We start from the raw sequence: 27,985 nt of genomic DNA, 5'->3' as shown, positions 1-27,985 counted from the left end.
CCCCCAACATTCTGGGTACTCATATTTGTGAGTTGCACAGAGTGGTTTGAGGGTGAGGGGAAGATGAGCAGAAAAATCTCTGGCAGATGTATTGGCGAAGCAAGAACACAGCCGCTGCAGCTGTGCATCCTTTGACTACATGCATGCAACATTATTTAGGTTATCAGCCATCAATACTGGTTTTTATGCTAAGGTTAAGGAAAAGCTATGGCTCCCCCCTCCCCAAGAATCCCTGGCAATTGTACATTTTGTGGGCATTTTTGTAAGTCTAGGAGGAAACCTTTGATCCCCTACAGCTCCCTGGGGTCCCTTGGGGATAAAATTCATAATTGTTAAACAAGCTTACATTTCTGGTGTACACTGTAGACAACTCAGTTTTGTTCCAATTTCTTAGAAAGCTGGCCTAAAATGTATCCCTCAATAGCTGTACTCCTCAGAGAGAAGGGGAGCTCTTTTTTACATCTGCATTCTCCATTGAACAGGTTACCATCACCATACTGGATGAGAACGACAACAGCCCACAGTTTGACATTACTTCTGACTCATCTGTGAGTGTAGCAGAGGACAGTTCTGTTGGACGGCGAATTGCTCTGGTTTTGGCCAGGGACCCTGATGCAGGAAGCAACGGGCAGGTAGCAATGACTGTGTAGCTTCATAATGTAACATTCTTGTGGAGTAGCAATTGGAAATGGCATAGAGTGTTCAGTCAAATTTTGTTTATTCTGCTTAACTGATTATCATAGGATTGGAGTAAATAGTGTCTAGTTTCTGTGTCAGAGTTCTGAACATGAAAACTTCTATTAGCAACATACAAGTGCTGCTTCTTGTAAACTTGGTTTCTTCCCCTAATTGTTATGACAAATTTGTTTCATTGTTACAGCACACTTCCTGCTTTAGACTGAGTTCTTTATCCATTCCAAATAGATATGTATGCTAACCGCTCATGGTCACAGAAATATCTGTGCAGGAAGCCTCATAGAGGAGGCCCTGTTCTTGCACTACACTTCAAAGTATCTGTTGTCTTGTTTAGGGAAGCATCAGAACCCAGAAGGCTGACATGAGGGGCCTGTTGGGCACTTAACTACCAAACACAGACAGCTAGATGTTAATGCTGTTGTAAGCAATACACTTGCTGTTTAAAGAGACATGTATGGGTCATGCAGAGGCCCACTGGGCATGCACGGCAGTCTCCAAAATGGCCTCTGCCACGGGAGTGAGGCCCGGAACGGGCCAAAGACTGCCCAAACCAGGCAATTTGGGAAATAAGGGAGGCCAGTGGCGGGCATGGGGACTTCTGGAGACACACACACAGACACACAGCCTTGGAGAAGCCCAAGGAGCAGCAGTGGCGAGTTCTATTTCTGTTTAAAAACAACAACAACTATTTAAAAAATTAAACTCGCGAACGCCCCAAACAGGCCGGGGTTGGGGGGCGGTTTCAGCTCAAACCGAACTGGTTTGATGTCGAGCAGGTTTGTTTCCAAACCTGTTCATACATCCCTAGTTCAATGTAAGTAAGTGTAAAGTGATGCCCATTGGGGTAAAGAAGCCCAGTTTCACATATATACTGATGGGGTCTGAGCTGTTGGTGACTGACCAGGAGAGGGATCTTGGAATTGTGGTGGGCTCAGTGTGCAGCAGTTGTGAAAATGGTGAATTCCATGCTTGGGATCATTAGGAAGAGGACTGAAAATAAAACTGTTAATATCATAATGCCCTTATGCAAATCTGTGGTGCAGCCACATTTGGAGTAGTCAGTTGAGTTCAGGTTACCATATCTCAAAAAGGACTGTAAAACTGGAAAAGGTGCAGAAGAGGGCAACCAAGATGATCAAGGGCCTAGAGCACCTTTTTAATAAGGCAAGTCTACAACATCTGAGGCTTTTTAGTTTAGAAAAAAGGTGACTTGTCTTTCCTTATACATGACAGAGGTCTATAATATTATGCATGGTGAAGAGTGAGTAGAGAAATTTTTCTCTAACCCGGATAACCATGCCACAAGATGTGGAGACAGCCAACAACCTGGATGCCTTTTAGAGGGGTTTGAATAACTTCATGGAGGAGACGCTGGATCGTGATCCGTTGATTAATAAGTATTGGGTTCTGAGGCTGCACAGGGACCTCACAGACAGATTAGCTAGCTCCTCGTGCCACCTTCCATTATCCCAGGCAGTTAGGGCGTGTTTTACTCAGTTTCTGTTAGACCGCCTTTGTGTCTACACCTCGGACTGCTTTGGCCGCCGATACATTATTCGACCACTACGGCGGGAACATCAGCACAGATGTCTCATTCCTGTGGATTCTTGCATACCCCATCAGTGGTATACCTGACAGATTATGCAGAATAATGATTACCAGGAAATTCATGACTGACAAAAGGAGTACTTTTTCATACTGTGTGTAATTAATCTATGGAATTCTCTGCCACAGGATGTGCTGATGGGCACCAACTTAGATAGCTTTAAAAGGGTCTTAGACAAATTCATGGAAGACAAGTATATCAGTGACTACTGGTCTTGATGGCTATAGGCTACCTCCAGGCTCAGAGGCAGGATGATTCTAAATTCCGGTTGCAGGGGAGCAATTGCAGGAAAGGGGGCATGCCTTCATCTCTTGTCTATGGCCTTCCAAGAAGTATCTGGTGGGCCACTGTATGAAACAAGATGCTGGAGCAGATAGGCCTTGGGCTTGATCCAGCAGAGCTGTTCTTATATAATTCCTTTCACTTTTAGTTGAGAGATACTATACAGGGAAATATCATAGATTTTTTAATTGGTTTTTACTGGGAATGAAAGGGGAAACATCTTCCTGATTGCTCTAGTACTGCTCTTATCCAAAGAACAACATCAATGGAAGCTAAAGAGGATCCAAATTTGGTACCAGAGGATCCTTTTAGCATGATTCTCTCCTGGAGCTGTCTGTTTCTTCAGCTAACTTTCCCTTTATCCCTAAAAGTGTTCCTCCTGATCCATAGAGTGTCTGCTCACAGGTCTCTTCCACTAATGAGTGGGACCCATTAGAGTTAAATGGCTAGACTGTGGGGAAGTTTCAAGGGGTCAGATAGATGGGGAGAATTTTGCTCAAGAGCCTTAAGTTCTCAGCCTTTCTTTTATGGTACATATTCTAACTCTTCTCTACAATGAAGAGTTCTGAAAAGAATGGGCTTTAAAAAAAAAATAGGTTGAGAACCCTATGTTAACCATTACTCTAAGGTTTTGTTTTTGGTTATGGTTTTTTAAAATACATATTAGTCAGACTCATTATATATGTCATCACTTCTGTTAAGATTTCTGAATATTATCAAGGAGGTAAAGCAGCGGAGCACAACTCAAGTACCCCAGTGGGCCGGAATTAACAATGACTTAGTTTGCAGGGGCTGAGGTCAAATTTCAGCACATTAATTATTACATTAGAATTAATATTAATGAAAACAGTTATTAGTTTCTTGTGGATATTTTCACCCATCAAGGGACCCACAATTTTAACCATGAATAGTGGCCAGAAGATAGGTCCTGTCCCTGCTTAGTCAATGGGGCACCTGGAGTACATGTCAGCCCCAAACAAATATCAGATCCTCTCCTGTCCCTAAATTGCTGCTGTTTTCAAACTGCAATCCTAGGCCTGCTTATTTGGGAGTAAGCCTACTGGGTACTTCTGAGTAAACATGCATAGATGGTGTTGCAAGGCAGTTTCCAGTGGGGATGACTGCCCCACCCCCTCCGGAGAAGAGCAAACTGGTCGAAAGAATGACCTTCTGCCTTTCTAGGGTGCGCTCTGCCTGTTGCTGCTGCTGTATCTGCTGTTCCAACCCACTCCATCACTGCTGCTGCTCCAGCAACAGCAGCAGCAAGTGGTTCACTCACTTTGGTCCATCACTGACACATGCATCTGATCTGGTCTCAGTGGGCCAATTGCATTGAAACACTGCTACTTGTTAATGGAACAGGCCCAGAGCTCTTCATGGTTCCTGCTGCAAGATATTCCTACCTGAGGACCATCGAAAAAAAGTCTCTACAGGCCAGGTCCAGCCCCTGGGCCTTATGTTGTGCAGGCCTGAGGTAAAGGGATACTCCAAAATATCACAAGGTTCTTATTTTGAATGTAAATGTGTAGTTCTGTAGTATATAAAACATGTTGTGATACACACACACACACACACACACACACACACACACACACCATGTGTGCCATGTTCAGAGAATTATTCTGAAAATCAACAACAAATCTTTATTACAGTCATTGACCAGTAACCAGAAAAGTACAATACATACATACATACTTCATTAAAGCATACATTATAACAAACGCTAAACATCTGACTATCTGTCAATCTAAGAATTGTTGTCATCGATAGTCTGGTCTTGTCAAATTTCACACACTGCAGCACAAAATTTATCATAATAAAATCTGCAATATAATAGGACATGCCCCATGTCTCAACAGGACCCACATTTCAAAAACATATATGCCGTGAAATGGAGATTTTTCTAAACCTTCTTTCCATTACTGCTGATGGAAGAGTGTTACATCATGCCAGCATAAAAGCCCTCCTATACTGGGAACCACTAGCTGCCATAAACCATAAAATAATAACCATAAAATAATTGACAGGTGTTACACGAGGTGTTACACCAGTCCCATCCCCCCAGAATAATGAAATTTGGCACCATCTCCTGGTCTATCTAGCACTCCACATCAAAAATTTGCTGCTTAAGGGAAAAGAATTCTGCTGTGATCAGATGGAATATCAGGATTAACAGATAAGACTTCCTGTCCCTACTATGCCCACCACTGCCAACAACACCTGAAAAATGAGTAAAATCCTTGTCCTAGCAAGACAGGAAGTTGTAGCATAACCAAATGAGTGATGAAATGGCTTAGTAAGACTCCATAGAGGCTCTATTTTTCTTCTTCAGGGCCAATTCACATATTACCTTCTGCTGCCATTGCTACAGTTTCCATGGCCTAGAAATAGGCAGTGATAAGTTATGTGAGATGAAGACTTGTGGAACTCACAGAGTTCACCACCAGTCAAGTCCATGAGTCCCACTTCACACATTATAAGAATCACTTGCACTTCTGCTTCCCTCCTTTTTTGTAATGTGTGAACTGGCTCTAAGGCTCTAACTTTCAGCCACAGGCCTTCCCTGCAAGATGAGATGGCTACACACTCAACATAATTCAGAGCAATGGCTCAGCAGATGGCTGTAAAGGATCGTAGGAAAAAATAGCGTCTAAAACAAAGCCCCTTTTTGCCAAGAAGCTGCTTAACAGCTGGCAGATGGGACAATTGACCTGAAACTTTTGAAAAAAACAGATGTGGCTTTCTCACTATCACAATGTACCAAAGGAAGTTCTCTCAATATTAAACAGGAAGCATTCTGCATTTAAGCTGAGGTGTGTTTTCTTTCCTTGAATTTGCTGCCTGAATTAATTAGCTGCTATGAACTTCTCAAATGGTTTCACTCTTGCAGTTAAAAGGGTAACTGCTGCATTCATATGTCTCATTTTGAATGTACAGTAAATATGCGAAATGGTTCAAACTTCATATAGATAACAATCTGAGGAGATTTTCATGGGACTTTAGTTATTTCTAAAGTTACTTTCATCACACTTTTTAGTTCACTAAAATCAGGGTTAATAAAGACAAAGGGACCTGGAAAGATGCATGAGCAAGATAAACAGAAACTAACATGATATCCAGAAGTGATGGAGAATATGACTTTGAGTGTTCATTTGTAACACGGGGGCACTGTTGTGTGTCTTTTTTGGAATCTCTAAGGCTATGTTTATAAAACAAGAAGTTTCCAAAAAAGTGACTACCAGAGGCTTAAATCCAATTGAAATATATTTCATTAAATACAGAGTGAGGCTTGGGTCATATCAACACAGGGCATTCTCACATGTCATAGGACACACAAGATGAAATGTGTCTGGGCACTAATGCTTGACCTTTGCTATATTGGCTATTCATTGTGTATGTGTATTACTAATTAGGTGCTTACTGTTACAGGGAATTGGGAAGGGAAAGTGGTGAGCAGTGGTTAAATTAGTGAGGAAAAGTCAGTGGACAGATCCTGTTAAAATCAGAGAGAAAAAGTGGGTAGAGGCAGGAGGGTGAGCCGGGAAAGACCAGTAGAAAGACAGGTTTGTAAGCATGAATGGAGGAAGAACATAACATAAGTACATAAGACCAGCCCTGCTGAATCAGGCACAAGGCCTATCTAGTCCAGCGCTCTGTTTCACATCGTGGCCCACCAGATGCCTCTGGGGAGCCCGCAGGCAAGAGGTATGTTCATGCCCTGTCTCCTGATGTTGCTCCCGTGTAATTGGTATTGAGAGGCATCATGCCTCTGAGGCTGGAGGTGGCCCACAGCCACCAGACTGTAGCCAATTAAATTTATAGCAGTGGATGGGGGAAGGGGGCTGCTGACAACTAGGAAGCGTATGTGAGAGAGAGGAGGCAGCTCCTGGTGTTATTGGAGGCCAACAAGGATGAGAGGTGATTGGTGTTCTGAAGTTGTTCAGGTTCAGTGACTGGGAAGGGAAGGAGCAAAAGGCTGCATGAGCAAGTTTAATAGGGCCACCCAATTAATGCTCCTAACTGCTTGACTAGGGGCTGTCTTTCCTGGGCTCTGCCCTGGGCCCTGGCTCCCCACAGGAGAGCCTCTTGGATCTAACAAAACTTTCTAGCTTGGCCTAAAAAGTCATAAGCGTGTGCGCACACACACACACACCCATGGAGAAAGAAAGGAGGGAACTCACGGGAGCATAGGAAAGAAGGAAAGACTCCCTTTTATAACTTGTCTTGACGTGAAGGCTGGTTTCTCTGTGATGAAGCTGGAGTGCGATGGAAGAAGCAAGGTGGCAACAGCCTGGGACGAATCCCAAAGACTGTGCAAAATGGGGCTTCTGGTTAACTATTCTTATAGGTTGGAGAGGAGGCTGGCTTGGCTTCTCTGTTAATAATTTATTTATTTATTATTTATCTGCTGGTGCATTGAAACCTTCAAGAGGAAGGTAATGGAGGTACTTAGGGGAACAAAAGTATTTCAGTATATATCTCAGACAGGCGCCTCTGAAAGATGAGGATTCATGGAAATGTCAGGAAGATCCTGCAGGGGAGATTAATTCTGGAGAACTGTGGACCCCTGTGGCTTTAGTGCAGATCCGGGAAGAACTGGACCATTTTATGTTTACATACAGGAATGCTTGAAGTGTGGAGAATGTGTTTTGGAAGGACTAGGCAATGGAGACGGAGTCTGGGAAAGTTTTCAGGGCTGTTTGGAAATAGCCATGTGGTCAGCCTGGCTTAGGGGATCAGGGAACTTTTTTCAGGCTCTCAAAGAGCTGTTTTCCTTTTGGCTTCCTAGGCTATTCCTAATGCCAGTGTTAAAAATTGTCGCATTCCTACATGTGTGTAGCATCCATTGGACAAGCTGGGACAAATGTCCCTAGGCCCAGAGGGCAGACCGCCCCACCACTGCCAACCCTGCCCTGCCACCACTTCCCTGCCTCACCACAACTTCTTATCTTGGCCTCCGGGGGGTGGGGGATGAGCCAAGCTGGGCAGGCCATCCCCCATGGCCATGGTGGTGGGCACTGCGGCTGTCGGGCCTCTCCAGCCAGCCTGTGCACCTGCACAGTTTGACTAAGGATGTCGCATGCCCATGATGTCACAGGCATGAGACGTCCATAGTCGAACTGCGCAGGTGCGCAGTTCGGCCAGAGAGGCCTGACAGCCACATAACACACACACCCCCGCCACCACAGGGGCCAGAGAAGAAGCGGCATTGGCGGCAGCCAACCGGAGGTAGGGGCAGCGGCAGGGAGATGCTGGTTGCCATACCCCTTGTGTCTGACATCAGATGCAGGGGGTGGGGCTTTGGGTGCTGAGGCACATGTGATGGGGGGACCCTGCCAGGATTTTGTCCCCTGGTCCCCTGGGGTCTCGCTACGCCCCTGCATTCCTGGATTGTTTCCGACACATGTCTTGCAGAGGTGCCTGGGGGAGGGGGGTACAGTCAGGCCCAAATTGAGACCCTGTAATACTCATGTTGTTTGTAATGCAAGTGTAATGCAAGGCCTTCATTCTTGAAGAGGAAAAAGCAGAAAATGGAGTGACAGGTTCTGCTAAAAACAATTCTAATCTTTATTTCCAAGTTCGACACGCACGTGTGCATACATTGAGTGAATAACAAATTATTTAGTCTCACACATAACATAACTAAGCTGTGGTCTTTGAATAATATTGTTGCTATTATTATTTTTTATGCCGCTTTTCTGAAAAACACTGCAAACAGCCTATAAAGACAAGTAATGAGATTAAAAAATACAAGTCAATAGATGAATACGACTACATAAAATACTAGAATAGCAGCACTAAAATGTATCAGATCTGGATCGTGATCCGTTGATTCCATAAGTAGATGGGTTCTGCGCCTGCGCAGGCACCTCTCGGGCCGACTAGGTAGCTCCTCGCGACGCCCAACCGCCCTTCTGCACGTGCTACTGATCACTACTTATACTGGGCGGTGGGCATCTTCCGTTAGTTTCTGTTTGACCGCCACAGCGTTCAGACCTTGCTTGGGCTCCTCGGTAGCGAAAAGTATTTTATTTTCTTGACGGATATTATCGTATATTTGGAATTTGGACTGTGTTTTGGACTGGATTACAGCTTTCGGACTAGTTTTGGAGAAAGATCGGATGGATTTTATTGGATTGAACTGGAGTGTTAACGGAGATGGAAACGAAAACGACCTTCAAGCGGTGTGTGAGGTGTCGGGCTAAGCTGCCCTCCACTGACCACCACGATTCCTGTATGCTATGCCTAGGAGAGGAGCACAACACAGGGGCTTGCAAGATCTGTTGTGCCTTCTCTAAGCAGACGAGGACAAACCGAGCTCTGCGTCTGAGAGCTGCCCTGTATGAAGACGCGCTGCGCCCTCCCACCCCTCGGCCTGAAACACTGTCGACATCGACATCGGCATCGGGGAGGGAGGTACACGGAGCTGTATATTCACAGTCTAAAACCGTGTCCACCGATACACCTTTTAAGAGACCCTTGCAGATCTCTTCTAAAGGAACAGAAGCGACGAGAAAAGAGGCTTCGTCAGGAGGCTGCGGAAGCTGCCGGTACGGGGCACTCTAGTCGGAGTGAGCATAGGCGAGAGACCCCTTCACCCTCATCGGTGCAAGCTTCTGAGACAGAGTGGAGTGCAGTACCATGGGCTTCTAGTCCAGTAGCGGATGCTACAGCTTTGGAGAGCACGCGCGCCCCGTCGGCATCGACATCGAAGCCTCCTCCGGCATCGACATCGAAGCCTCCTTCAACGTCGAAGCCTTCGACATCGACGCCTTTGACATCGACGCCTTCGACATCGAAGGGAGAGCAAAGAAGGAAGGATCGCTCGACTGCGACACCCTCGACATCGAAGGCGAGCAAGACTAAAGCCTCCTCGACATCGAGACCCCTCTCGAGGCCGAGCGAGGAATCTCATCTGAGAAGGCGCCACTCACTGTCGCCAGCTCATACACCACAGCAATCTCCATCAACCCCAAGGCAACAAAGTAGCCAACGCTCTGATGGAAGCGCAACTTCTGCTCTCAGGAAGTTGATGGACTCTGGCCCTAACACTCCAGCGAAGTCCACTTTTCAGGGTTTCCTGAGTGCAGGATTGGATGATGAAGAGGATGATGAGGAAGCGGTAGAGAGTCTTCCACCACCTAAGACTCCATCACTTTCCCCAAGGGCTGCAGCTGAGAGCTTACTTCAATCACCCATGGCTGTAGTGCAACCATTGGCAGGTGTCGCGGATGGTAGTATACGCCACCCTACTTCACAGCCTGAGCACACTTGTGGTTTCAGACATTCTTTGCCGCATGACTATGCGGAGTACCTAAGGTGGAAGGCCATGCAACCTGCCCTGCAACAACCGGTGGTGAGAGGTGATGTGTCGCCTGCACCTGGGAATGGAGAAGGTGTACAAGACACCCCCCTGGAGGGGCAGGCTGTGCCTGTGAGGACACCACAGGACAAGCCTAGTGGAAAGCAAAAGAGAAAGAGCACCCCGCCTCCTCCAAGTCCTTCATCCAAGGAATCGTCTCCAACTTCAACGCAACGGGATTTTGAGTCTGACTATTCAGATTCAGATCACGCCAGTCGGCAGGTGGAGCCTCGATCTGAGGTTCCACCACGTCTATCAAGATCCCCGACAGAAGAACTCAAGGCCTACCATTCCCTAATCAGAGAAATGGCAGAGGCATTGGGTTTGGACTTGCAACTACCTGAAACAGAGTCTGCTGACCCTGTGTACAGCATGATGTTTCAGTCCAAATCTTCTCACCCTGTTTCTCTACCAATGATCCCTGCCATTGCAAAAGTGGCTAAATCAGCATGGGACAGCATACAATTGGCAAATCCGACATCAAAGCGCATAGAGAACTTATATAGGATCCTTGAAGAAGACAATACGTACCTGTTGCGCCACCCGGATCCTAACTCGATGGTGGTAGATTGCGCGTCAACATCAAAAGGCAGCCGCCGGCACACAACTCCTGCGGACAAGGAGGGGAGGAAGATAGATGTTTTAGGTCGTAAGTTATACGCCACATCGAGCCTAGCTATACGGATAGCAAATTATGCAGCTTGTATGGCTCGATACACCCATCTGCTGTGGGACAACTTGCTGCATGATTCAACATCAATGACCCCAGCAGAACTACAAGTGAAACTTCATGAGGTGTTTGACAAGACGACGTCAGTGACAAAACAGCAACTGAGCACGTTCAAGCACTTGGCGGAAACAGAGTCAAGGGCCATGGTGACCGCAGTCTCAATGCGGCGCCACGCTTGGCTGCGCGCAACGTCGCTCCAGGTGGACATGAAGGACCGAGTGGAGAATCTGGCTTTCGATGGAAAGGGACTTTTCCATGAGACCACGGATGCCACTATGGAAACTCTAAAAAAATCTAAATTCACTGCAAAGACATTCATGGTGGCTACCTCAGCACCTAGTACTCGCACGTACAGTTATAATAAACAACGGATGTACCGTTATCAGGATAAGAGAGATTATAGGAGGCAGAATAGGCCCTATCAACGCCCAAGGGGCTTCAACAGCAACATCAAGAACAAAAACCAGAACGCTAGGAACTCCAAGGAGAGTGCGAAACAATCTTTTTGATTACTCTGTCAGCCCACTGCATTTAAGACCAATTGCCAGGACCACTGTCATCGGCCCTGTAGTTGCCAGCTCATCCATCAGACTGGCAAGCCATGCTATTGCGTGGCACAACATAACATCAGACAAGTGGGTTTTGAGAATAGTGGAAACGGGTTATGCAATAGAGTTCGCAACCCAGCCCCCGTTCTCAGGCCTGCGTTTCACGAAGTCAACACCGGTGTTAGAAGAGGAGGTGAAGGTGTTGTTGGAAAAGGGGGCAATTGTTCCAGTGCAGTGGGCAGAGAGGTTGACCGGATTCTACTCCCGCTATTTTCAAATACCCAAGTGGGATGGTGGGATACGGGCAATCATGGACTTGAGGGATCTCAACAAATTTGTCTGGACCCGGAAGTTCAGAATGACAACGTTGCAGGAGATTCTACCCTTCTTGGAGCAGGAGGAGTGGGCGGCAACATTAGATTTGAAAGACGCTTACTTCCATGTGGGCATCCAAGAAAATTACCGGAAGTATCTTCGTTTTACAGTGGGGGAGGCGATATATCAGTATGCAGTCCTCCCCTTCGGATTGTCAACAGCCCCGAGGGTTTTCACCAAGGTGGTGGCAGTAATAGTTGCTCACCTTCGAACTCAGAGCCTGGTGGTCTACCCGTATCTGGACGACTGGCTCCTGGTGAGCAAGGACAGGAGGCTACTGGAAGCTCAGATACAGATGCTGCTGCATCTTCTGGAAGGCCTGGGGGTCACTGTGAACTGGAAAAAAACAAATTTAGTACCAAGGAAACAGCTGAGCTTCATAGGGGCTACCCTGGATATGGAACAGCAGAGAGCATTTTTGCCAAAGGAGAGATGCAGTCAGATCACTTCATTGGCAAGTCACTTCTTCTCCAATCCTGCACAAAGGGCGAGAGGCGTGCAAAGGCTATTAGGCCTGATGGCCTCGTGCAACACGACCGTATGTTATACAAGGCTTCGGATGAGACCCCTGCAACGGTGGTACCTGGACCATTTTCGGCCCAATGTAGACAGCCAAAACATGCTACTGCATCTCCCCAAGAAGGTGCTTGCTTCACTGCAGTGGTGGAGGACAGAGGCAAATCTCTTAAAGGGAGTACCATTCCGGCCTCTTCTTCCGACGGCGTGGGTCACAACAGATGCTTCCCTTCAGGGATGGGGGGCACACTGCGGCCAGGATTGCACCCAGGGACAGTGGACGCCTCAACAGGCCCTACTACATATCAACTACCTAGAACTGTTAGCCGCGTTCTTAGCACTGAGGGCTTTCGAACCCCAGCTGAGGGGTGCCGTGGTGCAAATCCATTTGGACAATACTACAGCAATAGCTTATCTGAACAGGCAGGGGGGTACGGTCTCACCAACACTTTGCACCTTGTCAATGAAATTGTGGAACTGGTGCATCATGCATGCCATTTATCCAGTGGCAATTCACATCCGGGGTGTGGACAATCACAAAGCAGATGCTCTGAGTCGGAGCACGCAGATCAACCAGAAACACGAGTGGGAACTCAAACTGGAGTGTGTCAGAGATCTCTTCAGTCTCTGGGGTACCCCCGCGGTGGATGTATTTGGCACGGAGGGAAACAAGAAGTGCAAGAGATATTGTTCTCGTGCGGGGATAGGTGTGGGGTCTCTAGGAGACGCATTTCAATATGTGTGGAACAGGGGACTCCTTTACCTATTTCCACCCATGCCACTCCTCAATCGGGTGTTGGCACAGATTCTGAGGGACAGGGCCAATTGCATACTGATTGCCCCGTGGTGGCCACGTCAAGCGTGGTTTGCCCTGCTGCTTCGCCTGTGCAGAGGAGACTTTTACCGTCTACCAGCAGTGTCGGATCTCCTACAGCGGGCGGAGGGAAGGATACTACACCTAGAAATCCAAACACTGAAATTAACAGCATGGAGAATAAACTTCTGAGAACTATTCTGTTGAATAGTAGACGGAAGTCAACTAGGCGTAGCTATTTATGTAAATGGAGAAGGTTTAGGGCATTTGCAAAATTAAATAAGTTCAATGCAAAACGGGCATCAGTGCACCAGGTTTTGCTTTATTTGACAAGTCTAAAATTAAGGGGCTTAGCAAATGTTTCTTTGAAGGTACATTTGGCAGCTCTATCCTCTAAACTCCCAGGATGGGATGGAAAGACTGTATTTACACATCCTGAATGTAGAAGGTTTATGAAGGGACTGAATAATATGTACCCACCGCTTAAGGAACCTTTAGAGCAATGGAGTTTGTCATTGGTTCTTTCGGCATTGACAGAACAACCGTTTGAACCACTGCATGAGGCTAGCCTGAGGTTGCTAACGCTTAAGACTGCATTCCTCATAGCAATAACCACAGCAAAAAGAGTGGGTGAATTGTCTGCGTTGAGAGCAGACAAGCCTTACACCCTGTTCTACCCACATAAAGTAGTTACGAGGCTTGATCCTAGTTTCCGCCCTAAGGTGGTCACAGAATTCCATCTGAATCAGGAGGTGGTCTTGCCGACCTTTTTTAAGGACCCACAGACAACATTGGAGATAGCGCTTCACTCGTTAGATGTACGCAGGTCTTTGTTGTACTATTTGAGAGGGACAAAAGAATTCAGAAAGACAAATAAGCTGTTTGTGGCTTACAAGGGCAAGTGTAAGGGAAAACCAGTGTCTAGACAGCGTATTGCACATTGGTTGGTTGAGCTGATCCTATTAACTTATAGGCTGCAGGGGGTTACCCCACCTAAGACAGTACGAGCTCACTCTACTAGGGCTTACTCGACATCAGCAGCTCATCTTTCCGGCATTAAGATGGATGACATCTGTGTGGCTGCAACCTGGTCTTCACAGCAGCCGTTTGTAAAACATTATGCAGTGGACCTCCGCATGGCGCGCCAGGCGGAATATGGGCGAAGTGTTTTGAAAAGGGTCTTGCTGTAGAAGGCATCCTTCTGCACCCGCCACCAAAGGGGGGCAGCTAACTAATCACCCATCTACTTATGGAATCAACGGATCACGATCCAGATAAACAGGTTGCTTACCTGTAACAGGTGATCTGGTAGTGATCCGTTGAATCCATAAGGCCCGCCCAGAAACCAACCCCACTGCAGAAGTATGAGGCTCAGACAGAACATTGGGAAGCAGATTGCAAAGCGGTCTGCACAGAAAACTAACGGAAGACGCCCACCGCCCAGTATAAGTAGTGATCAGTAGCACGTGCAGAAGGGCGGTTGGGCGTCGCGAGGAGCTACCTAGTCGGCCCGAGAGGTGCCTGCGCAGGCGCAGAACCCATCTACTTATGGATTCAACAGATCACTACCAGATCACCTGTTACAGGTAAGCAACCTGTTTTTTTAAAAGCAGCAGTCCATAAAAATCCCTTTAAACTATTTTTAATCAAAAAGATAATTAAGTATTAAGAATATTAAAATATTTACTGACATCCAGACTAGTACTGTACTGCTGTAGCAACGCTGTGCTGGTGAGCGAGGTGGGGGACAATTTCCGATTATCTCCCCTTCCCTCTGATAACCTCCCCTTCCCCTGTGCCTCCTGAAAATATATCCCTGGGGGTTACACAGCCCTCAGGTATATAATTTTCAGGTGGCACAGGTCACTTCCGGGGGTAGGAGAGATCTGCAAATGTCCCCTGCCTTGCACAGTTGGCACTGTAGAGCTCAGTTCCCACACATGTTCCTGCCTGTTCCTCTAATTCTGAGAGTTCTGGCAAAGATAATGGCAGACCACACAACGTGCATCCTGATAGCCCCTTGGTGGCCCTGCCAACCCTTGTTTACAGTGCTATTCTAACTATCCAAAGGCAGATACCTTCATCTGCCATCGTATCTAGATCTCCTGTCATCTCAGGAGGGGAGTGTTCTCCACCCAGATCTCAAGAGACTGCACCTAGCAGCATGGAAAATAGACCTTGGCACTCCCATTTCCAAGAGGTGCAAGAGGCAATAGATGCTTCATGTAAACCATCCACCAGATCTTCCTACTGTTCTAAATAGAAATATTTTTCTGTTTATTGTTGTTCAGAATCTAAGGAGCTGACCACTACTTCAATTCATTTTGTTCTTTCTTACCTTTTACCACTGAAGAAGAGTGGTCTGAGTATTTCTTCCCTGCACGTTCATTTGACCACAATTTCTGCCCTACATTCTACTAAATTGTTGTTCTCCAAGGAAGAAGTTCAATGTTTCTTTAAAGGCTTGTTTAGAATGTATCCTCCTTTACCCAGGGTGGCCCCTCCATGGGATTTGAAGTTGATATGTAAGTTCTCTCTAAGTTGATATGTAAGCCCTATGAACCACCTCCTATCTGTACCTTTCGTCACTTATTTAAAGTCATCTTTCTGGCAGCTTTCACTTCTGCTTGGTGGGTGGCAGAGCTGAGAGCCCTCCAGGCAGACCCTCCTTTCATAGTTTCCCAACCAGACAAGGTGATACTCCAACCAGATGTCTCCTTCCTGCCAAAAATTGTTTCATCTTTTCATGAGTCTCAGGACATTTGTCTTGGACTTTTCTTCCCATCACCATCTTCTGATCAAGAGTATGCTTGGCATTGGACATCAGAAGGGCTTTGGCCTTTTATATCCACAACACATCATCTTTTTGCCTCACCCAGGCCCTTTTTGTGTCTTATGAAGGTATTAGGAAAGGCCTGCAAATATCTGCTCAGCACCTTTCCTCTTGGATCTCAGTGACCATTGCCAGTTTCTACCGTTGGGCAAACAAGCTGTTGCCAGGAGCTATAAAGGCTCATTCCACTAGAGCAGTGGCTTCGGCTATTGCCCTTTTTCATGGAGTTCACTTAAATGCCATCTACAGAGCTGCTGCTTGGGCTCAATCATCCACCTTCGTGAAGCACTACGCTCTGGATCTGAGATAATAAAAGCATTCACAATTGGATTCTACAGTTCTGCAATCAGGTCTCAGACATTCTGCACCCTCCTCCAAGCATGTGAACTCTCAGTTCACCAATCAGAAGGAATGTGCAGAGACCACGTAGAAGAAATTCAGGTTGCTTACCCATAACTGTTGTTCTGGTGGACTGCTGTGCATTCACACAACCCGTCTTTCTTCCCTGCTGCAGTTATTTTTTCTTACCTTCTCAGCTGCACTGGTCTTTGAGGCAATTGGTTGGGAAGTGTGCAGAACACAGCCTAGGGAGCATAGCTACTGCCAAAATGTCTTTGTGAGGAAAAGCTTGGAAGATTCTGAATGAGAGCTCTGTGCAGAGGCAAAACCCATCAGTGTGAATGCTCAGCAGACCACTAAAAGAACTAGAGTTACAGGTAAGCAACCTAAATTTCCATCTATACAAAATGGGAAGATAATTTGTATAAATGCATTTTAATGGCAAAATTAATAAGCTATGTAAGAATAAAAGAAATGGGATTTTAGTAGTTTTCCTATGACTTGGAATAAATTTTTTGGCAAAACAAATTGCGTAAGAAAACATTAAAAGCTTGTCATTAAAAAGTTCTTCAATAGATGCTTAAAAACAACAAGAGAAGAACTATTGAATTCTTCAGTAGATGCATTAAAACAACATATCTCCACAATGTGGGCACTGCTCAGTTTTGGCACCACCACAAGGAAGGAGGAAATCTGCCCATTTGATCTTGCACAATAGTGGGATGGAGAACAGGATCTCTAATGTTGACCTTAAAGGTAAGGCAGATGTGTATGGGAGTGTATACATAAATGAGAACAAAATTTGGCCTTCAGCTGCCCAGAGCTGTATGTAGCCATGCTAAGTGCTGATGAGTTGACTTCTATCGTCATCCTTTGCTCAAAACAATATACAGAATCTGGTTTGAAAGTTTAATGAGGTTAGATTTTTATAAACATTGCATTTGTAGACTCTTTCATTTCTGATTCCAGGTATCACCAAAATGTTTGTATGTTTATTTGTTAGCATGAAAAAAGGCCAATTGTAACATGATTTGGAACATAGTGCTCTTCACTTCCCCTAATCTTCCCATATATTGTACATTTTGTTTTTGTACAGGTGGCTTTTTCTCTAGTATCAGGAAACATAGGCAGGGCCTTTGAAATCCGTACAACCAATAAAACATATGGAGAAGTGTTTGTGGCCAGACCACTGGACCGGGAACTGATAGAGCATTACACCTTAAAGGTAACTAAAAGATGCCCACGATCCAGGCTGCAAGTTCCATAATTTTATCATTAGCTGGGTCCAGGAAAACAGCTTACATCAGGAGTTCTCAAATGTGTGTCCCCAGATGATGCTGAACTTCTACTTCCATCATCCCCTGCCACAGTGGCGGGGGCCATTGTGACAGGGCATGATGGGAGTTGCAGTCCAACAATTGGGGACCCAAGTATGAGAACTCTTGACTTACATAAAATGTGATTAACCATCTTATTGTCTGAATTCTGTAATTCCCTGTATGATCCATCTGCATGTTATTATATAACCAATTATTTAACATACTACTGACTTGAAACTTCCATTAGAGGGAAAAGTATACCTTCCTTGAATTTTGAATTAAAAATCTGTATGAAATAATATAATGCAGTGTTTTGAACATATACAAAACTGATATTTGACACATATTGACTTTCACTGCCTTTCCATTCAAATTGGCCCACTGGTAATAAAAACTGTACCCATTGACCACACTGCAATCCCTTACTGAAATCACTATTGCTCTGTTTGATTTGCCTTATATACAACTAGGGCTATTTGCTTGGATATAGGCATATTTCACTGTTCTGTTTATGGATGATTGAGGGGGTGGGGGTGTAGACTCTGCTACTGTCTTATTTGCACAAGTTTGACCAAGACTATAATTTTATAACTTTTCCTACATTCCAGATTCACGCAGCTGACAAAGGTGTGCCACCTCGCAGGAAAGAGCATACCTTAAGAGTTAATATACTGGACGTTAATGATAATCCACCAGTCATTGCAAACCCATATGGATACAATGTTAGCGTTAATGAGGTAAGCATCTCTGACTGTTGACTTTCTGCACAATGACTCACGATCCTGTTTCTCCCCCTTTTGTGAAAGTGGCAGCACACAAGGAGATCTTATTTAGGTTCTCACTCTGTGTGTATGAAGTTCTGTTTCATATGTAGACACTTAAGAATATTCTTTGGAAGTGTGCTTCTGGGTAAAAGGCATTGTAGGCAGCAGAGTCCTGCTAGAGCTAGTTGCACTTTGTGCCAGACAAATGAATGAATGAATAGATCAAGGAAACAAATTCTGAATGCACATTTTCATAAACGTACTTAACATGCTGAGTTTAGTGCAATGTGTGCACACACTGCAATGCGTGCCTTTCAGAATTCACAATGTTTTAGCGATAGAGAGTAAAATATTGAGGAAGGCAGGAATGCAAACTGAGGGAAAGCTTGTGGAACAACTGCTCACTTAATTTTTTTTTTTGTTAGGGGGAGGAAAGACAGTTTTGCAGAGGAGATATGAATTATTAGCTTTGGTGTTTTGGTGCTGGGGAGTTGTAGTGACCAGTCTCCCCACCCTCTAACGCAGGGCTGCTCAACTTTGGCCCCCCAGGTGTTTTTGGACTACAGCTCCCATAATCCCCAGACACACTGGTCAATAGCCAGAGATTATAGGAGTTGTAGGCCAACATCTGCAGGGGAGCCAAAATTGAGCAGCCCTGCTCTAAAGAGTTAACAGGAAGTGAACCCTTGCCTTGACTGACAGGCTCCTGAACTCCAGGGCTCACCCAATCAGTCCACAGGGCGAGGAGGCGGGGCATGAGAGCTGCAGGTGGAATTCTGGGAACAAGAAGGGAAGTCAGGGCAGAAAGTGCGGACTAGCATGAGGTTGGATGCCTCATGGCAGAGCTGCAGGATAATCTCTCAGGTTGAGAGATCTGCAAGAAGCTTGATTCTCATCAGGAGTTTGGTGAGTTCAAGGGTGGGGGGGAGCCAGGGTTTTGGCTTCAGGAATTTAGTCTAGGGAAAGGTTTGTTTAGTCCAGACTGCATTAGGGATTTTATTTTGCTTTCTGTGTGGTGCTTTGCATTTCCAAATATCTATTCTTTGCAAATAAGTAACTAAGATTTTAACATGAGCCACCCCAGAATCATCTGAGCGTTTTTGAATCATTATTGTAATGAACTAAGTATTTTAAAGTGTTTCTAAAAAGCTAAAAGCCCCAGACAGAACCAGTTTGTAGTAACTGAATAAAAGTTTTTTTCCTCTGTTCTTTTTACAATCTCAGAGAATTGGTTATTAACCCAGCAGCAGGGAGCTCTAAGTGGAGATTTCTCTGATGCAGAACACTTCTCAAGGAGAGCTTGGCCAATTAGTAATTAACTCCACATGCAGGCAAAATGCACGGGAGGGAAAGGTTTTATTCTTGCCTATTAGCAAGAAGCATATATATTTTTTGTATTTGCCCATTTCCCAGTTACAAAGAGACTCTGGACTAAAGCACTCTAGTCCAACAGTCAGATTCTCTGAAAGACTTAGAGTGCTTGGTGGCAGCAGTAACCTACCAGAACTTCTGGGTTGACCAGAATCTTTTCCTTCGCTTTCTGGGTTTTTTAAGCTAAGGAATTTTTATCATTCATAAGCAACTTCTCTGAGCACACTGCAGAAATTACTTATCGCTGCTAGGAGTTGAGAAGGCTGCTAAGTAGGGCTGTGCACGGAACCAGCTGGTCCAGTCCAGTTTGAGTCCGTACTGTGCCATTTGGATCCAGCACCCTCTCGACACCCCCCCCCCCAGTTTGGTTCTGTCCGGAGGGCTTCATGAACATTTAAAAAAAATAAAACTTTTTAAAACTTACCTTATCCGGGGGAGTCGTTGGAGGTGGCGGGGGGAGGGGAAACCTCCATGGACCCCCCGCCACCTCCAACAACAACCCCGGAGGGGTAAGTTTAAAAAATGTCCGTGAACCACCCAAACAGTCAGGAGTGTTTGGTCCAGGGTCATCTCATCAAAACGGGATGAGTCAGTTCAATCCTGAATGGACGAACTGAACCAGTTTGACGTTGAACACATTTGTTGTTGAACCTGTTTGCACATCTCTGCTGCTAAGAGCTGGTTAAAACCAGTTCAGCCAATTTATTCATTAAGTGACCTGAGTCAGGAAAGGAAATTTCCAAACCACCCACAATCTACTACAGGAGCTTAAAATGGCAAGTCAAGCTCCTCAAATGCCCTTGGGGAGAGATTTTTTTGGAGATGGAACTCCAGAAGGAGCATTAACTCTTGGCACCTTTTATTCTAATGACCACTAGGAGCATTAGCCACCTAATGGTGCAGTGGGGAAGTAACTTGCCTAGGGAGCAAGAGGTTACTGGTTTGAATCCCTGCTGGTATGTTTCCCAGACTATGGGAAATGCCTATATTGGGCGCAGTGATATAGGAAGATGCTGAACAGCATCATCTCATACTGTGCGGGAGATGGCAATAGTAAACCCCTCCTGTATTCTACCAAAGAAAATCACAGGGCTCTGTGGTCGCCAGGAGTTAACACTGACTTGATGGCATAACTTTACTAGGGCATTGGGAGCAGTGACAGTAAGGAAGGCTCTTCCTCTTTATTTCACTCTTGTTGTTTGAGCTGGCTTTCTGTGATTGGTAGAATGATATTCTCAGGGCCTATCACTCCGCCCTTCTTGCTCCTAGACTGCTTCTTGCTCTCTGACATGTTGCAGGCTCCATTAGCTGTTCTGTCTCTGTCTCTCACTCTTGCTCTCTCTGCTCTATACTACAAAGACAGCTCAGGCACACAGGGTGTCTATCCAAGAATGTAACTTTCCCAATAAAGCTTGCTTGCTTTTGGATCTTAAACAACTGTCTCAAGCTACGTTTTAATGGGCTCAACTTTTACTGTTCACACTGGCTCTGTTATAATTGAGGTTAGTCAAACCCATCCCCCTCCAACAATCTGCATCCCTGAAGGATTAGAAAATTAGGGACCACTTGGCAACAGAATTATGTCACAGGCAATGGAGAAAGTTCCAATACAATGTTCTGAAGCCTCACTTCCCTCTACTAAGTGTTCCATCCAATGTTTTCTGTGGTTCCTGGGTGAAATTGGCATTAAATTTGCTAGAGTAAAAATGTGAAGCAAATGTGAATGTTCCTGCTCAAGCAAAACGTCTGAGGAATTTTGAAAGTAACCAAAATAATTTTGATAACGCTAACATCCTTCAGGGGAGTTCTGTGCATTTCTGCACCTCCTGAGCCTCTAATGGATACATATTTTCACATTTTTCTCTGTAGCTATGAGGATTAAAACCATTTTTTAAAAAAACTGTGTCTCAGAAATGTAAACCTCTATATTTATGGGTTTGTATCCAAATGCATTGAACTCCCCAATATGACGGTGATCTAGCCATCTTTTTGAGTAGGTTTGTTTAGAAAGTAGCCAGTATTGATTATTTATCAAAGTTCTAATTTTTGTGAAGTAATCGTTATCCTTTTATTTGCTTGGGCTCTAATCTACTGGGAAAGCCTCCTCTACAAGACCTTGTTGGAATAAATGGAAGCTGTGCAAAAGCACAACTGCGCTCTCGTGCAACTTTTACTTATTTCAGTGAGGACTGTGGCTGTCTTTTTTTATTGTGCACACGTGCTTACAGGCTTGGACAAACTGAAGCTGTCCTGAATTATAACTGTGATGTGCAGAGAGTTCCCTGTTCACCATGTAGGTTATTATGCAGAAATCTCCTGACAAGGGAATTTTGATAATGAAATAATATAACATAAGCAAACATTAAAAAGACAGCTTAGATCCTGACAACCTAATACTTATGCAAGGGTATTTTAATATGATTACCAAAGACAGAAATGCTATCTGTTCGGCCAGTGAAGTTTATACGTGTCATTATTATTTATAGCTTGTTTATTAGGTCATCTAAAATCCCATGTCTTTATCATTCATGTTATGTCAATTGATATTGGCCAGAGGCCTGGTGAATTCAGCTGCTCATGTAAGTTGTTCAACAAGTCCCTAACACACCAGACTGCTTCTGCCAAGACTCTGACCACATTTGCACGTAATGCAGAACTGGAGCTTTAGGGGGCAGAAATTATCTCATCATGTTGTCCAAATGTGTGCAATTCCAGTTCTGCGAGGCGACCCAACCAAGGTTTGGATTTTGAAACTGCAGTCTGAGGTTGTCGTGAGTTTCATCAGCCCAACCTGTTTCCATGGAGGTGTCATCTGAATTCAGAACCACAGGCTGCGTTCAGTGTGACTGAGAGAGGAAGCTCCTCCCTCCCTCTGGCTGTGATTGGTTGTGTGGGCTGTCCATTCCACAAAGGAAGCCTGCACAGCTAGTTCCCCCTCCTGTCAGCAGTCTTCCTGACTGCAGAGAGAGTGCTCTCCATGACATCCGGATTCAGACAGGAGAGCGGGGGAGGGGCAGTGGGACTGTGGGTCCATTGGACCCACGGTTCTGCATTGCATGCAAATGCAGCCTCTCTTTCTAACGCAAGTCCTTCTAGTCTCAATTTCACCTTTTTTGCCCATGTGTGATGTGTGTTTCCTAGAAAATCTTCAGCTGGTTGGAGGGACCCTTGCTTCAGTGAGAAATGGTTAGTTAATCAGATTTAATTGCTTGTAGGCCCCACACTGAACAGCAAAAGCTCCAAGATGGCAGTTTTCCCTGCCATATTGATGGGAGATTTAGCTATGCTATTTTAATATGAAATGCATTTGTAGTCTGTGCCTAATCCCCAAGCCAAATTTAATGTTAATGACACAAGTCAGCTGACCAAACATTTTAAGAGTTTATTTATTTAAAAAATCATGCCAGACATTAATTTCCATCTGTTTCCATATTCCTCCCCTGTACGTACTCTTAGAACGTGGGTGGAGGCACTGCTGTGGCTCAGGTGCGAGCAACTGACAGAGATAGCGGACTCAACAGTGTCCTTTCCTACTACATCACTCATGGAAATGAAGAACTGACCTTCCGTATAGATAGAGTGACTGGAGAAATTGCCACCCGCCCATCCCCTCCTGACCGTGAGAGGCAACAGTTTTACCAGCTGGTGATCACTGTGGAGGATGAAGGCAACCCAGCCCTCTCAGTAAGTGGGGAAAAGATAATAGACTTTATGGTTGGTAGTGTTTGGGGGAATTGTTGGATGCATTTATTACTGAACACTGTTCCCATGAAAAAAACGATCAGGGGAAAATCGTTTAGCTATATCTAGTATAGAGCTGGAAGTTTGTTTTGAAAATGCTGGAGTATGTCAACAACTTAGTTGAATTATACTCTGTTAAGGGTGAGACAGAAAGATTTCATTCTGATATTATAATCAGAAATTGGGGGTGGGGAGGTGCTATGGCTAAGAGTTAGAAAATAGCTCAACTGATTGATTTTGAAATTTGGCATTGTAAGAGAGGTGGATTTGAGAATGATCCTTGCTGATTTTGAGGGACAAACGATAAGAAATGGCTTATTTATAGGAATTTAAAGTTTGACAAGTACCTCCAGCAGTTTGATGGGGTTTTGTCATTTTTTTTCCTTATACACTTTGCTGGGGTTGGACTTCATTGGTTGCCGGTTCAAATCCCTGCTGGTATGTTTCCCAACACCTATATTGGGCAGCAGTGATATAGGAAGATGTTGAAAGGCATCATCTCATACTGCACGGGAGGAGGCAATGGTAAACCTCTCCTGTATTCTACCAAAGACAACCACAGGGCTCTGTGGGCGCCAGGAGTCTGCACTGACTCAGCGGCACACTTTACTTTACACTTTATTTTGGATGGGGGAGGTTAGATGTTTTCATTAAAAATACGATTAATCTGCCTGTTTTAGCTTATGGATGTGATATGGTCTAACCTGGCATGTGCTCAGTGAGAAATTGTGTTGCCTAGCGACAGTTTCAACTACAGAAAGCTGCCTCTATGGAGGCATCATTTTGCATTAAATCTTGGAGCTGCCTGGGCAATGTTAGGTGTGGAAATGCCCCTGCAGCTGATATGTTACTGGAAGTGTGTGTGTGTGTGTGTGTGTGTGTGACTGGGAGAGCCTTTAGGGTATTCAGTGTATTAAATAGGCATACCCCACTCCCAAAATTCAAGGACTGTTTTGTGTGTGGGCAAGAGTTAAATTGAGGTGCTGGGTTAGGACCTTTAAAAAAAAGTTCCCCATACTTTCCTCATCTTGTTCCTCAACTAATATTACTGGTTCAAATTCTTCACATCTTAATAATGGCAGAGCAAGAACTCTAGGGGTGTGCCCCAAACCAGTTTGCGCAGTTCGGTTTGAGTCCAAACTGGACTCGAACCAAATGAGGTATGTTTGCTTTTGTGCCCCTGAACCCACCCACCCCCGGCTCAGCTTGAATTTGATCTGGTTTGAAGGTTCTAAAGTTTGTTGCTTTAAAAAAAACATCAAACACTCAACATCAGGTCCAGCGGCCTTGGAGGTTCTGCCACAGGGGATGGGGTGTCTGCCATTTCCCTAAAGAGATCTGCCCTGAAAGGGTGCCAGAACAGTACCTGTGCTGCAGTATTGCTCCACAGCCCAGGATACAGGGAAGGAGTCAGAGAGTAATTTTCACTTCTCTCCCCTCCCTGCAAAAGACAGGAATATATCACTGAGGGCTGTGTGGCCCTCAGGGACATATTCCTGGCAGTTAAAAGAGCTTCTGCAGGGAGGGAAGAGAGGCTAAAATTGCTTCCCAGTCTCCTTCCTGCACACTGGGTTGCAGAGCAATGCAGCAACACAGTTGGTGTCTCAGCTCCCTCCTCCTGACTAGCTGACTAGTGCTCAGGCTCACCCCCAGTCCCTCCTTCAGCTCAACACCACAGGTAATGTCACTGAGCATCAGTCAGCCAGTCACAAGGAGAGGAGGAGGGGATGTTGTTTGGCACTACTACTACAACCCACTAAAAGCTGAAACAGGTGTGAATATATCTTTAATTAAAAGAGCTTAAGGACTGTTTTTGTATCTGCCCTTTTAAAAAAGAACAGGGTAAAACCACAATACTTTTTTTTCCTGTTTCCCCTCCTCCAAACATTTCTTAGCAACAAGGTTCAGTTTACCCCTAAACCCCAGAGATGGAAGTTTGGGGCAGTCTACAGATTTGAAAAATAAATAAAATAAAAAATAAATCCTGGAGTGAAATCTGAGACTCAGTTTCCCATGGAAAACTTTGACTGTGGGGTTTGTGAGAGAGAGAGAGAGAGAGAGAGAGAGAGAGTGTGTGTGTGTGTGTGTGTGTGTGTGTGTGTGTGTGTGTGTGTGTGAGAGAGAGAGAGAGAGAGAGAGAGCGCAAATAAGAAAGACAGAAGCCTTTTTGATGTTGCATGAATATATGAGCTTATTGTAGTAGGTATACAGGTTAAAAATGTTCCCGAGTTAGGGGGAGGTGCTGCACAAGTAAGTGTGTGTGTGTGTGTGTGTGTGTGTGTGTGTGTGAGAGAGAGAGAGAGAGAGAGAGAGAGAGAGAGAGAGAGAGAGAGAGAGAGAGAGAGACTGCATGCTTGGGAAGTGTGAGACATTATTTTCATAGGAGTGATAGAATGGGTGTATCAGTCTATACACTGCCAGCCAAATATGTCTGCTTTCTTGATCCACTGCCATCATTTATTCACTACAAGCTTCAGCTATCTTTTCCTCTTCAATATCACTGTCCTTGGTAGGTGGTAAATGCTGTAGGCATGGGAGTTACATGCATACACAGTAAAAAAAACACACACACAACAAAAAGAGTTTATTATTTCTACAAAAGGTGTGCCTTTAAATTTCATTTAGAAATTAATTCTAAAATTCATTTAGAAATTAATTCTAAAATTCATTTAGAAATTAATTCTAAAATTCATTTAGAAATTAAAAGATAACTATTTACAGGATTTCTCAAGCCCCTGATAATGTTGACACTATCAGCTTTGACAGCTATGACTTTGGCAGATACAGATGGCTGTGTTTAAAGCTCTTCTGAAGGTGGAAGTCTTACACACTTTCTCCCTTGCCTTCGCCCCCCCTCCACCCCCACCCCTTAACACCTTTCCTTCTTCCTACTTTAACCACCTTCAACATCTCTGCCCTTCAGTGAAGCTATTCTCACGATCACTGGAAAGTGGGCTAAAGGAGCTTAGCCCACTTCCCAGGGATCGTGGGTACCACCGGCCTCTCAGGCGAGCCCAGTGCTCCTAAGGCGGCTAGTCCGCCTAACTACCCCTCCCCTAAGATGAGGTTAACGGAACGAGCGCTCTGTTAACCTCATCTTTTTGCTTGTGTGTTGCCGCGGCGTGGGGCATCCTGGAACTTCCAGGGGCCGTGTGGCCCCCGATCCACGCCACCCCTGCTGGCTCCGTGACGGAGCCGGCAGTTGTGTGGGCGGCCGATCTGGCCACCCAGCTACGAGCGGCTAAGCCTGCTCTCCCTGCAGTTAGCCCCAAAGCTCTTCTCACTGATCGTGAGATGAGCTTCAATATCTTGTTTCCCTGTCAGTTACTTCTTCTCCATGGCAGCTAGCTCCCCAACTGCTCCTGCTACTTCAGTTCTAAAACCCACAGAACTCCATCCATCAAGCAAATCCAGCCACACCCCCTAGAGACCATAGTTAGAGTCCAAGCACCTGGCCACAGTTGCCATGCTCACCTTCCCACTAAAGCTCTAAATCAAGAAACATGCAGAAATACAAACAGTTTTTAACCAAACCCTTTTTACTAGGAGTCAGTTCCTCACAAGACCTCTTTCACTTAATGTGCCAGGGTGAGGGTCCACTTTAATCTTTCTGCAACCTTAAATCAAATTCCATTAACAAAACACCTTACAGATTAACATTTGTTAGGGGCTTTTCATGTTCATGCAAACTCCAAAATGCTGGGAAATTGCAGCTCTTAAGGGCACACCTAAGAAAATTCTATTGTGTTAATGGAACTCAATATATCGTTTGTTCATATCTCACGTTATGCAACCCCATACACAAACAACACAGGGGCGTAACTATCATAGGGCAAGGGGAGACAGTTGTCTGGGGGCCAACTGCCTTGGGGGGCACTGCCTTGGGGCCCCCAGAGGCAAGTCACATGACTGATCCCCCAGCTACTATATGTTTTGTTACCACTATTCAGCCTCATTTAAGATTTCTTTACTTCATGAGCTGAGCTTCAGTGGCGGGGGGGGGGGGGGGCGCTTAAAAATCTTGTCTCTGGGCCCACTCCAACCTTGCTACGCCCCTGAAACAACATATGATTACTATTTTAGTGACCTACCAATTAATTATATAGAGTATTTCCATGGTATCCAGATTGTGTTGTCTGTTAGAAATGGAGCAGAACAGGTCCCTCACTCACACAATACATAAATATAGTGGCTGACATCAAGACTAACATTGCATGTGCTGAATAACATTGTGAGGATGGGCAATTTCTGCTGACCTCCCTCTTGGTGCCTTGCAGAAATGTGCCCCTAAGAAATGCAGGACCTCCACGGCATATGATTTTGAGGTAGCGCAGAGTGCTGTCAAAGGAAAGGAGGATTGGTGAAAATAACCCTGCTCCCCTATTGCATGTATGCAGTGCATATAGATCTAGATCTTGATATAAATGTATAGATATATTTCAAGGTAGTTACAAATATTTTAGCCTGGTCCAATATAGTGAGGAGGAGTGTTATTCCTATAACTATATCTGTTTATAATATTCATTGTTTGTTCTTTCAATCTCCTGTGACATATTTTTAGCCTACTTTCCAGTAGGCTTATGAGATTACCCGGCATTCTCTGTGTGTGTCCGTGTGTCCCCCCCCCCATCAACTTCACAACGCCTGGACCAATATGAACCAAATCAGGTACAGTTGTAGGGGCACAC

The 27,985-nt window shown here is 45.1% G+C and overlaps 1 protein-coding gene across 16 annotated transcripts in view; it reads left to right on the top strand.

The window, feature by feature from the left end:
- Window positions 1–27,985, top strand: part of CDH23 (cadherin related 23) — an 846,530-nt gene that overhangs the window by 644,282 nt on the left and 174,263 nt on the right. For all 16 annotated transcript variants that reach the window (XM_053312564.1, XM_053312546.1, XM_053312548.1 and 13 more), the window contains 4 exons: window positions 483–632; window positions 17,199–17,327; window positions 18,030–18,158; window positions 23,013–23,240. In XM_053312564.1, the coding sequence (XP_053168539.1) occupies window positions 483–632; window positions 17,199–17,327; window positions 18,030–18,158; window positions 23,013–23,240 (636 nt within the window). The remainder of the gene's footprint in view (window positions 1–482; window positions 633–17,198; window positions 17,328–18,029; window positions 18,159–23,012; window positions 23,241–27,985) is intronic.

The sequence above is a fragment of the Hemicordylus capensis genome, chromosome 3 (genome assembly GCF_027244095.1).
Source record: "Hemicordylus capensis ecotype Gifberg chromosome 3, rHemCap1.1.pri, whole genome shotgun sequence".
Lineage (NCBI taxonomy): Eukaryota > Metazoa > Chordata > Lepidosauria > Squamata > Cordylidae > Hemicordylus > Hemicordylus capensis.
The sequence above is the reverse complement of the archived record's forward strand: the minus strand, read 5'-3'. Positions and strand labels throughout refer to the sequence as shown.